We start from the raw sequence: 13548 nt of genomic DNA on the forward strand, positions 1-13548 counted from the left end.
TTTAGCTCTTCCATTTATTTCTTTGATCTATTTTAAGTTAAATTTTGTATATGATTTGAGGTAGGGCTCAAATATCATTCTTCCACTACCACACTTTTTTAAATATAAGTTTTATTGATTTCTAGAGAGAGAGGAAGGGAGAGGGACAGAGAGAATCATCGATTGGTTGCCTCCTGCACGCGTTCCTCCCACCCCCCAGCACCCCCACCAGGGATCAAACCTGAAACCTGGGTATGTGCCCTGACCTAGAATCAAACCTGTAACCCTTCGATGCACTACATTCAACCAACTGAACCACACTGGCCAGGGCAGTACTATACTATTTTGATTACTGTAGCTTTGTAGTAAGTTTTGAAATCAGGAAGTGTGAGTCCTCCAACTTTCTTCTTCAAGATAATTTTGTCTATGTTGTGTCCCTGGCATTTTTATATCAATTTTAGGATTAGCTTGTCTTTTTCTGCAAAACAAGGCAGTTGGAATTTTGATAGGGATTCCATTGAATCTGTAGATGAATTTGGGGACTATGTTATCTTAACAATAGTAAGTCTTCCAATCCATGAACATAGGGTATCTTTCCATTTATTTAGGTCTTCTTTAATGTCTTTCAACATTGTTTTGTAGTTTTCAGTGTATAAGTCTTGTACTTTATTAAATTTAATCATAAGCATTTCATTCTTTTTGATGCTATTGTAAATGGAATTGTTTTCTTAGTTTTATTTTAAAGTTGTTCACTGTTCCTGTAACATGTTGACTTTTGAAGGAGGCAGTTATTTTCTCCACAGAGTTGGAAGGAGATGCTTGGGGTGCAGGTGTGTTGCTATTACATCCTGTGGACTATTGCTTGGGCTTACTTGTGCCTTACCTGAAGTTACTGATGTAGAGTTTGATTCTGTGACACAAAGGAAACATATCTGACTCATCTCTCCCACACTCCCTTTGCTTTTGACAGCTCCCTCACTGCGGGGGAGAGGAAGAGAGTGGGTTGGTGGGAGGAGCCTCCCTCTCTCTCAGAGCTACTTCCCTTGATCCCTCTCTTCTTCAGGGTTTATGGGGCACCTCTAAATGCATTCCTGAAGGGCAGGGGCTATGGCAGTCTTCTCTCTTACCTGCAAGTTGCACCAGAACCCTCCCTCTTTTGATGGGCATCATGCCTATAGAGCAGCAATATTCAACCAGTGCACCATGGCACACTGGTGTGCCACAATAATTAAAAAATATATATATCTTTATTGACTTCAGAGAGAGGAAGGGAGAAGGAGAGAGAGAGAGAGAGAGCAACATCAATGATGGGAGAGAGTCATTGATCGGCTGCCTCCTGCACGCCCCGACTGAGGATCGAGGCCGGAACCCGGGCATGTGCCCTGACAGGGAATCAAACCTTGATCTTCTGGATCCCAGGTCGATGCTCGACCACTGAGCCACGCTGGCCAGGCCACAATAATTTTTTAGACGTGCAATATTTGACTATCACTAATATTTGATCTCTTCCCTTAGATTGTCAAATAAAAAAATGACAACAGCCAACACAACAATAGCCATCTGGTGTGAATGAATCAAAATTATACCTATATTTTTAAATTTTTTATTTTATTGATTTTAGAGGGGGAGGGAGGGAGAGAGAGAGAGACATTAATTTGTTGTTCTGCTTATTTATGCTTTCACCGATTGGTTCTTGTTTGTGCCCTGACCTGGGATTGAACCTGCACCTGCAACCTTGGTGAATCCAGGTGATGCTCTAACCAAGGCTATACCTTTTTTTTCTTTCTTTTTTGGCACATTGTCAAAAAATTTATTTCTTGGCGTGCCGCAGACTTTTGCTAATTAGTTTATGTGTGTCACGAGATGAAAATGGTTGAAAATTGCTGCCATAGAGGAATGTTGAATGATAGGTACAGGAAGGGCCCCAGAGACTGGTGGAGTCAGAGGAGTCTGGTGAGGGAGTATAAGGATTTCATATGGTAAAAACTGGAGAAGTGGAAGACCACTCAAGGTAAATATGTACTGCTTGGACCATGCCCAAGGCATCTCTCTGCTTGATCACTTGCTCAAGCTGTGAGTCTTTCCACTGTAACATGGAGATGATGGAACTTACCTCATAGGGTGGATGTGAGCAGTTAAGTGTGGTAACGTTGGGGAACACCCTGTGCAGGGCTTGACACAGAAGGTGCTAGTATATGTTCCTGGGAATGTGAGTGGCTCATCAAGCTCCTTACCTTCTTGGAGTTTTGGCAGTGAGAGCTCAGGATTCCTGAAGTGGCACAAAGTTCATAAAGGAATGGAAAGAGTGGGGAAATCCAGCAGGAGGAGGTATATGGGAGACATGGGACAAAACTCACCTTTACTAGAGCTCAGAGTTAGCAATGGGTGCTTAGGATGGGCAGTATAGAGGCTCTGGGGCCGAGGAGACCCCATCACATTTTCACACCAAAGGGATGGGACAGGCTGGCTAGGGACAGCTGCGAGAAGCAAGTTTATGTGGTTTGATATTTGAGGGCACAGGAAAAAATTCTATGCATAGTTACTGACCATGATCTGTGATTATCACCTCAAGAAGGCTGAAGTTGTCTATTTGCCAGAGATTTGATGCTATGATGCTACATACATGTAGGTGAGTCTTCTCAACTGAGTACACTAAGTTCCCACAAATGTTTTGAACTCTATTTATAAATTTGATGTTTTTTATTTTGTTTAAATCCGTACCCTTCTAATAGGCTTAGATTTGCATCCTGACTTCTGGATCTAAGTTGCACCCTTACTGGAGTACAAGGCATTCTGGGATCCCCAACCAAGATGCAGTTACTCTTAGTAACTCGGTCTAAATGAATACTGGATTCTTTCTTTATTCTTCTTGTCTGAATGGATCACAACTTTAGAGATATTTTATGACATCATATGCATACCTCTGCAGGGCTCTGCTCACAACCCTGAAATCATACTAATGATTCTGAACACTAGGTGAGGACCCGGCAGGGTCCCAGGAGTAACTCCAGGAGTGGGTACCAGAAGTGTGTGTGTTCCATTCATCCAGGATGAGGATCTTTGAAATTCAAATTACACATCCAGGGCACACTCTAGGGAGGAATGTGGGGTTCAGGTCACCTCTAGGGAGAGGACTGAAGCCAGCAAGAACCTTGAAGGACACTGGGTATGGGTAGAAGGGTTTGGGGGCCGAATGTAATACCAGGAGCTTCAAGCTTTGGCTTAGTGTAAAGGAACTTTTCTGCTCTCCAGTCAGGTGCTTGATTTGAGTGGAGGCAGGATACTTGGTGTCCCATTTGTCTGAGCTTTGGGTGCCCCCTTGTGGCAGAAGCAATTGTGGTTTTCAGAGGGTCTTATGCCCTCTCAGGAACCCAATCTTCTGTCTCTCCAAGGCCATTACTACTATTGAAACATAAGGGTAGAGGTGCCAGACATCTGACATCCCCCCAGAGCTTTCCTGTATCTGCAGAGCAGGTTGGATTTCAGTGAGTCCAAGGGATTTGGGGAAGCCCCTAAGGGAGGGCCATTGATATGGACAGAGGGACTCAGTCTCAAAGACTCCAGTCTGTGGCTGTTAAGGAATCTGTCTTTGGTATAACCCAAAAAAATGCACTAGAGCATTAAAAGCCCCTGTACTTTCCAGGCTATTTTAGCCCAGACTCTAGATCAGTGGTTCTTACTTAGCTTTTTGGGGGCCAAGGGGCTCCTCTGAAAATCTGAAGACAGCTGTTGATCTTCCTTTAGAAAATGCACCTACACACAATATTGTGAATAGAATTTCAGAAAAATAGTGGACTCTTTGGTGATCCAGGGACCCATATAGTTTGTAAAAGCCCCCACTCTATATCTCTGCTTCTATTAGTGTCTCAGAAACTTGTTGACCTTGAATAGATTTGCTGTCCTTCTAAGGAGATTGGCAATATCCACTTAAGGACAGGATCTCTGGAATGGGAGGAAGAACACAGGGTAAAATTTATTCTCACTAGAGAAGTAACTTTAGCCTCTTTGAAGCTAAAAGACTTCCTTGTGTTGAAAACAGTTGTCCCTTTTGGGAAAATATCTGAGAAAGACAAAGAACAGAAATAGGTAATCCACATAATGAAGTGAAAGGAGAGCCATTTCCTGGAAGGTTTTCCTACAGCAATTCTTCTCAAATTCTTTTTCAGATGGTCTGAAATGTCTCTGAGAAGTTTCCAGAGGCAAGACAAAATAGAAGAGATTCAAAAAACTCATACTACCCTGCTTCTAGAAGAAAACTTAAATAAATGGACTCATTCCCTTTAAAGGGATTTTTCTTGTTGGCGGGTACAATTTGTTCACTAAATGTTTACTTAATGTATATTGGACAAGAGAATTTTAGAGTTAGCAGTAACTTCAGGCATCTCTTAATCTGATTTCTTTATTCTCAGACAAGCAATATGAGGACCAGAGAGATAAAATATCACTCACTCATTCAGTTATTTATTTAAGCTTGTCAATCACTTCCTATGTGTCAGAAACTGGGCTTTGTATGAGGAATAAAAGAAGAAAAACACTGAAAATAATCTAATGGAGTAGAGACTTTTGTAGGCAAACAACCATATTCAATAAAGATAATTGCATTAATGGAGGCTAGTCAAAAAATGGGGGAAGCTTAGCAGGAAAGCCAAATACATCTGCTAGAGCAAGATGAGTTAACAGAGGAGGTAGAATTTGAGCTGCAACATGATGGATGAGAAGGGATTTGCTGGGTGGGCTAGCTGTCTTTGTTCCAGGTTTTGGAAATGGTATGCCGGCTGGTTAATGCAATATGTTGTTAGGCCAAGGGATAAGTGGGGCCAGAAATTTAGCTGTACTCAACTGGGTGGAAGAGGCATCTTTTCCTAATTATTTTTTATTTTTTTATTAATCCTCATCTGAGGATATTTTTTCCATTTATTTTTATTTTTAAAAAATATTTTTATTGATTTTTAGAGAGAGTGGAAGGGAGGGAAGCAGGGGGACAGAGAGAGAGAGAGAGAGAGAGAGAGAAACATTGATGTGAGAGAGACACATCGATTGGTTGCCTCCCGCACATGCCCTGGCTGGGACCTGGATTGAACCTGCAACCCAGGTATGTGCCCTGGACTAGGAATTGAACCTTCAACCCTTCGGTGCATGGGCTGACTCTCTAACCACTGAGCATACCATCCAGGTCTATTTTATTTTTTAAAAAATTTGTATTTATTGATTTTTGAGAGAGAGAGGAAGGGAGAGAGAATCAGTGATTTGTTGTTCCACTTATTTATGCATTCATTGGTTGATACTTTTATGTGCCCTGACTAGGGTTTGAACCCACAACCTTGGCATATGGGGACGATGCTCTAACCAACTGAGCTACCCATCCAGGGCCATCTCTTCCTAATTTGCATGAAGGCACACTATGGGCTACTATCCTGAATGTGGGCAAAGGCACAGACATGTACAAGAGCAAGGTGTGTTCTGAAAACTGTTAGTTCTGACAACCATTAACTCAGAATTGCTAGTGTAAAAGCACAGAGGGAGAGGTGATGGGTGTGGACAGGTGAAGCCAGGTCATGAAGGGCTTTGTCTGTGACCATAATGCTAGTAGTGGTCGTGTTGGGAATGGAACCTTGGTGCCTTCCTTCCACACTGTTACTCTTTCTGCAGCACTAAATTTCCTCTAACTAGACACTGAGCTGGGTGCCGGTGAGGATACAGTGAGGACTATGCATGGGTCCTGCCCTGGGGTTTACAATCAAGGAAGAGTGCACCACCTATGGGCAAAGAGTAATAATAGGAAAATGTGATAAGTGGCAAATAGACGAGCACAGGGCACAGACTTAACACCCAAAATGGCCACTTTAGGAGATGGTTTTGGACATTTCAGATATGATTTGCCTAAGACCACATGCCCTAAGCCAGGTTTCAAGGTCAGGGTTGTTTGACTTCAAAGCCTTAAAAATGCCCCACTCTTTAATTCGACAATTCCACTTCTAGGAATAAATGAAGATGTGTGCAAATATTTAGCTATAAAGATGGTCTGTAAAAAAAATTTCTATAACAGCAATTCTTTTTAAAAGGAAACAATCTTGCCCGGCCGGGCTTGGCTCAGCGGTTGAGCATCGACCTAGGATCCAGGCGATCAGGGTTCGGTTCCCGGTCAGGGCACATGCCCGGGTTGTGGGCCAGCCGATCAGTGAGTCTCATCATTGATGTTTCTATCTCTGTCTCTCCTTCTCCTTTCCTCTCAAATCAATAAAGATATATTTAAATTTTTCTTTTTCTTTTTTTAATATATCTTTATTGATTTCGGAGAGAGGAAAGGAGAGGGGGAGACAGATAGAAACATCAATGATGAGAGAGTCATTGATCGAGCCCGCAACCCTGGCATGTGCCCTGACCGGGAATCGAACCCCGATCGCCTGGATCCCAGGTCGATGCTCAACCACTGAGCTACGCCCGGCCGGGCAAGATATATTTTAAAAAATAAAAATAAAAATAAAAAAATAAAAGGAAACAATCTAAATGTCCAACAAAAGATATTGGATAGGTGTATTGTATTATAAATGATGGAATATAAAAGAGCTATTAAAATGATGTTTTAAAAGTATATTTATTTTTTAAAAATATTTTTATTGATTTTTAGAGAGGAAGGGAGAGGGAGAGAGAGGAACATCGATAGACTGCCTCCTGCGCAACCCCTACTGGGGATCGGGCCTTGAGCCTGTAACCCCTGGCATATGCCCTGACTGGGAATCGAACCCCCCACCTCTCAGTTCATGGGAGGACACTCAACCAACTGAGCCACACTAGCCAACGCTAAAAGTATATTTGTTAATGGGGGAAAACGTTAGATATGTTATCGGATGAAATAAGCAAATTAAGCCACATACTGTATAGTACTGTTTTTATAAGTGTATTGCACAGTTTATACTAGTAGGGCATAGTAGTGATTAACTTAAAGAGATGTGATGATAGGTGACTTTTATCTTATACTTTTTGCTAACCTGAATCTTCTAATAACGAATAGGTCTTACTTTTGCAACAACAACAAAGTCATAAACAGAGTATTTACAAAGAGTTTCTATTTCCTCCTCTGTAAAATAGGGACACTTCTTAGAATTAAATAATATAAAGCATTTAAACATTCAATATAGGGCCTGAAAATAGTTAAGCATCATTAAATATTAGCTACTGATGCTACTATAATAACAACTACAACATCAACTACCACTATTCTGGTTACAAGTTCTATTGCAACAATAGCACTACTCCCACACCATGACTGTCACCACAACTACCATTACTGGCTGTGGTTCAGGGCCAAAGCTTGAAACCATGAAAGGGGCTGGGGCAGTGATATTGGTTTCCAAAGGAAAAGGCTTTGCGTCAGCAGCAACATTTGAATGGGAGGCAGAGTTAGAGATTAGAAAAGGAAGTAGAGACTCAGTTATCAGTCCGGGTCCTCTCCTTGGTGCTGGGTTGGAGTTCTGAAAGTTTTACGTAATGGTAAAACACATAAGTCTTAAGTATACAGTGGAATTAATTTTGACAATTGTATATACCCATATAACCACCATTTCAATCAAGTTATGAAATGTTTCCATCACCCCATGAAGTCCCCTTATGCCCCTTTGCAGTCTTTCTTCCCCACGTCACCAAATACAACCATTGTTCTAATTTTTTATCACCAAAGATTAGTTGCAACAGGAACTCTCTCATTCATTGCTAGTGGAAATGCAAAATAGTACAGCCACTGTGGAAGATGGTTTGGCAATTTCTTACAAGGCTAAACATAGTCTTACCGTATGATCCAGATCCAGCAATTTCATACCTTTCAAATAAGTTGAAAACATGTCCCCAAGAAAACCTGCATACTTAAGGTTTATAAGCTTTATTCATAATTGCCAAAAATTGGAAGTAACCAAGATATCCTTCCATAGGTGAATGGATAAATAAACTGTGATACATCCATACAGTGAAACATTATTCTGCAATAAAAACAAGTGAGCTATCAAGCCATGAAAAAAGATGGAGGAACCTTAAATGCCAGTAAAAAATGCTGGTTTGGCCCAGCTGGCATGGCTCAGCAGTTGAGCATTGACCTATGTTCCAATGATCGAGGTTCGATTCTTGGTCAGAGCACATGCCCGGGTTGCGGGCTTGATCCCCAGTAAGGAGCATGAAGGAGGCAGCCGATCAATGATTCTCTCTCATCATTGATATTTCTATCTCTCCCTCTCCCTTCCTCTCTCTAAAATCAATAAAAATATATTTGGAAAAAAAAAGTAAAAGAAACAATATATACAAAATGGAGTCACCATGGTAAGCTTCACCAAGACTTAATACCTAACTTAATTGCAGTTTCAGCCTCTCCCAGGAGTGGAATTTTAAACCAGTCAGTCTAGAATTTTCTGGTCATTATTAGTCAGGTAACCTGCCTGATAAGACCCCAGGCCTTCTCCTAAGGGAAGGTGACTTTGCCTGAAATAATTCACTCTTTTAATTTCCTTGTCCCACCCTGTTTTGACCTATACAAACTTCCCACTTTTTACAGCTCCTCAAAACACCTTTCTGTTTACTAGATGGGTTGCTGCCTGGTTCAAAAATTATTATATAAAGCCAATTAGATATTATATTTACTTGGTTGGATTTTTGTTCTTTAATAACACAGATGCTCAAAATACTACGAAGGGATTGGTATAGAAAATACTGTACCAATTTGGGCCTCTGAGTTACATTTCTTCAGACCAAGGGATGCACTATTTATAGCCCACAGTTTCCAACAGGCAAAGAGATATCACATCAAATGGACAACTCATGTTGCATATCATCCTCAGAGTAATGGTCTAATAGAGAATTGGAATGGGCAGTGGAAACAGTTGCTGTCTAAAATGGGGGGGATAGCCCTGGCCAGGTAGCTCAGTTGGTTAGAGCGTCCTCCTGATATGCCAAGGTTTTGGGTTAGATCCCTGGTCAGGGCACATACAAATCAACCAATGAACGCATAAATAAGTGGAACAAAAAAATCGATGCTTCTCTCTGTCTCTTCCTTCTTCTTGCTCTCTCTTTAAAATAAATCAATTAAAAAAATTAAAATGGGGTGGGTGGGAGATAAAGGCAAGAGAGGCTGGCTTACGTGCCTTCCTGAGTGTGTGCTTGCACTCAACATGAGGGGCGCTAAGGGGTTCTCCCCGGATAGATTCCTCCAATTTTCTGGGAAATGTGGGAAAGAAGGTGAGGGAAAATGCTTGTGTGACAATATAGGTCTTCCCCACATCATTTCAACTTTCTTTTTTCCTACCTGATGCAGTGGTCCCAGGATCAAGGATGTACCTGTGGCCCTGGCCAGTGTGGCTCAGGGGGTTGAGCAATGTCCCATGCACCAAAAGGTCACCAGTTCGATTCCCAGTCAGGGCACATGCTCAGGTTATGAGCTCCATCCCCAGTAGGGGGCATGCAGGAGGCAGCTGATTGATGTTTCTCACATCCATGTTTCCCTTTCTTACTCTCTCTCTTTTTCTCTCTCTTTCTCCCTAAAATCAATAAAAACATATTAAAAAAAAAAAAAGGATGCTACTGTGGGTGCTGGAAGCAGGGAGGATTCCTAAGCAACTGTAACCATACCTTTATTTTAATGTTTTTATTGATTTTAGAGAGAGTGGAAGGAAGAGGGAGAGATGGAGCATCGATTGGCTGCCTCCTGCATGCCCCCTACTGGGGATCAAGTCCACAACCTGGGCATGTGCCCTGATGGGGAATTGAACTAGTGAGCTCTTGGCGCCTGGGACAATGCTCAGTCCACTGAGCCACACCCACTGGGCTGCCTTTAAACCTTTATGCCAGAATTCCTAAGGACCTGATAGGGTGGATTGTGCCTTCACTGATCTGGCAAAGTCAGGGTTAACAGTGAAGTCTGCTGTGTTGCCTAGTGGTTGGGTCAGCCCACTAGCTCTGTCTATATGAATGGGAGCTGACTGTCAGGGAGGAACTTGCTAAACTAGTATTGCTGCCAGCAATCTGGACCAGCAGAGTCTAGTGTCCTTCCTAAAGGTGGAAATGTTTGGGAAAAAATAAATGGAAAGAGAAATAATAGCTGAGGGTAAAGGAATGCATAAGTGGGTTATGCAATGAGGGAAATCCAACAAAGTATTTTTTTTTTTTAATTTACATCTTTATTGATTTCAGAGAGAGGGAGAGAGAGGGAGTTAGAAACATCAATGATGAGAATCATTGATTGGCTGCCTCCTGCATGTCCTCTACTGGGAATTGAGCCCTCAACCCGGGCATGTGCCCTGACGGGGAATCAAACTTTGATCTCCTGGGTCATAGGTCAATGCTCAACTCCTGAGCCATGCCAGCCGGGCAGTACTTAGGTATTAATGTAAAAACTGTGCAGGGTCTGAATGCTGAAAACTACAAACTGCTCATAAAAGTAATCAAAGATGTACATAAATGGAGAAATATACTGTCTTCATGGATTGAAAACTTTGATATTGTAAAGATGTCAAATTCTCTCTAGTTTGATTTATAGATTAAAATCACAGTAGGCTTTTTTGTGGTGGAAATCAGCAAGCAAATTCTAAAATTTATATGGGAAAGAAAAGAAACAGAAAGGAACTAAAAAAGAACAATAGTTGGAGAAATTGCACTACCCAATTTCAAGACTTATTAGGAAGCTACAGTAATCAAGACAGTGTGGTTGGCAAAAGGATAGACATATAGGCCAACAGAACCAACTTAGAGCTTGGAAATAAACCCACACAAAGATTATCAACTGATTTTTGACAAAGATGCAAAAGCAATTCCATGAGGAAAGAATATTCCACAAATGCTGCTGGAACAATTGGACATTTACATGTAAAAACAAAAACTTCAACATAGTCCTCATACACAAAACAATAATGGTTCATAGGTTAAAATTTTAAAAGTAAAACTGTAAAACATCTAAAAGAAAATATAGGAGAAAATCTGGGTGACATTGGGTTTGGTGGTAAGTTTTCAGATACTACAGGAAAAAAATTGATGAATTAGACCTTATCAAAATTAAAATCTTTTGCCCTGTGACAGATACGTTGAAAGATGAAAAGACAAACTGTTATAGGCAGTTAGACAGACATAAACAGAGCAAGGACAATGGGCCAGGTACAGAAACTCACCAGGACAGAAAGCCCCAGATGCCTAGCAAGGGTCAAAATTGGGAAAAAAAGAACTTTGCCCCCAGGGTAACCTATCCTCCTCTAGCATATCACTGGTCATGTGGTTTGGGCCCCGATCCTTCTTATCACTGGTCATGAGGTTTAGACCCCCTGACCTTTTCCTTCCTAAAAATAACATCTAGGCCTCCGCTGTATTTCAGCTCCAGGCCCAGGAAGGCAACAAAACCAGACAAGTGACTCTGTGGCTGCCTCAGGACCAACTGAATTGACTAATGACCCTGGCGCTGACCAATCAGTGTAGACCACAATGCTGAAAGAGCACAACTGGAAAGCTGATGGATATTCTATTGAGACCCTCCTCTGAGATCTCCCCTAAGATTTCCACCAGCAAGAGAGAGAGAAATAGGCTCAGGATAGAGGACCCAGCACTCGCTGTCCCCCAGGGGAGCATGCCCGCACCATTCCCTTCCCCCTTCTTCCAAGGGACCCTGTGAGACTTGAATCCTGGAAAGCAGTGGGCAGCGGCAACTTGTTCTAGGCTTACCCCCTGAAATGTCTTCATGGTCCCCTTTTCTCTGGCTTCTCAGTGAGCCAAAGCAGTCCAGCATAGGCTCTCCTGTTGCTTCTTCTATGCTAAACCCTCCCTTTTTTCACTGTCTTAGATATATTTTTGCTGCGGCCAATAAATTCTTACTTGCTTTGCTACACTTTGTCTCTTGATTGAAATCTTTCCTTCAAGAAGACAAGAACTGAGGTCTTGTCACCTCACTGGTAACAAAACCACAGGCTAGGAGAAACTATCTGAAAATCACATATACCTGATAAAGGACTTGTATCTAGATTACATGAAGAATTCTTAAAACTGAATAAGAAAATAAATGACCCAATTTAAAAATGTGCAAAAGATCTGAAAAGATACTTCAGCAAATGAGATATATAGATGGCAAATAAGCATATGAAAAGATGGTCAACATCATTTGTCATTAGAGAAATGCAAGTTAAAACCACAGGGAGGGCCCGGCTGGGCGTGGCTTGGCGGTTGAGCCTCAACCTAGGATCCAGGCTATCGGGGTTTGATTCCTGGTCAGGGCACATGCCTGAGTTGAGGGCTGTGGCCAATCAATGACTCTCTCCTCATTGATGTTTCTATCTCTCTCTCCCTCTCCTTTCCTGTCTTTGAAATCAATAAAGATACATTAAAAAGAACACAAAACACAGGGAGGTACCACTTAAACAGCAATAACACCATCAAATACTGTGGAGCAACGGGAACTTTCACTGCTGGTAGAAATGCAAAATGGTGTAGTTACTTTGGAAGAAAACTTGGCAATTTCTAATCATGAAAAGACATTAGAAAACCCAAATAAAGGGACATTCTATAAAATAACTAACCAGTGCTTTTCAAAACTGTCAAGGTCATAAAAAGTAAGGAAAGATAGAAACGATCACAGATCAGAGAAGGCTAAAGGATTATGACCACTACATAGAATGTGGTATCCTGGATTGGATCCTGGAACAGAAAAAGGACTTTAGGGAAAAAAACTGGTGAAATCCCAATAGAGTATGTAGTTTAGTTAATTAGCATTTCAACAATGTTAATTTCTTAGTTTTGACTAATGTACCATGGTCACATAAGATGTTAAGATTAAGAGAAGCTAGGTGAAGAAGATATCAAAACTCTCTACTATCTACCTATCATCCATCTATCTATCATCTATCTATCTATCTATCTATCTATCTATCTATCTATCTATCATCTATCTATCATCTATCTATCATCTATCATCTATCTATCATCTATCTATCTATCTATCTATCTATCTATCTATCTATCTATCTATCTATCTATCTATCTATCTATCTATCATCTATCATCATCTATCATCATCTATCATCTATCTATATCTATCTAAACTATCATCTATCTAATCCATCATCTATCAATCATCTATCATCAATCTATCATCTATCTATCATCTATCTATCTATCATCTATCTATCTATCTATCTATCTATCTATCTATCTATCTATCTATCTATCTATCTATCTATCTATCTCTATTATCTATCTATCTATCTATCTATCTATCTATCTATCTATCTATCTATCTATCTATCTATCTATCTATCTATCATCTATCATCATCATCATCTATCATCTATCTATCTATCTATCTATCTATCTATCTATCTATCTATCTATCTATCATCTATCTATCTACCTACCTACCTACCTACCTACCTACCTACCTACCTATCATCTATCAATTTTAAATATGTTTTTATTGATTTCAGAGAGAGGAAGGGAGAGGGAGAGAGAGACAGAAACATCAATGATGAGAGAATCATCGATTGGCTGCTTCCTGCACACCCCCTACTGGGGATTAAGCCTGCAGCCTGGGCATGTGCCCTGACTGGGAATTGAAAT

At 40.9% G+C, this 13548-nt stretch overlaps 1 protein-coding gene across 2 annotated transcripts in view; it reads left to right on the forward strand.

The window, feature by feature from the left end:
* The window catches only part of VAMP1 (vesicle associated membrane protein 1), a 44907-nt gene extending 33455 nt beyond the window's left edge, over positions 1 to 11452 (forward strand). Inside the window, exon 5 of one of the 2 annotated variants that reach the window (XM_087814828.1) lies at positions 11321 to 11452. In XM_087814828.1, coding sequence (XP_087670954.1) covers positions 11321 to 11421 — 101 coding nt within the window. In that variant the 3' untranslated portion in view covers positions 11422 to 11452. Of the gene's footprint in view, positions 1 to 4145; positions 4760 to 11320 lie in introns of those variants that run through there. The other variant, XM_016221782.2, reaches the window with a different exon arrangement.
* Positions 11453 to 13548: the final 2096 nt, after the last annotated feature.

This window comes from Miniopterus natalensis, chromosome 2 (assembly GCF_054644295.1).
Source record: "Miniopterus natalensis isolate mMinNat1 chromosome 2, mMinNat1.hap1, whole genome shotgun sequence".
In the NCBI taxonomy this organism is placed as follows: Eukaryota; Metazoa; Chordata; class Mammalia; order Chiroptera; family Miniopteridae; genus Miniopterus; species Miniopterus natalensis.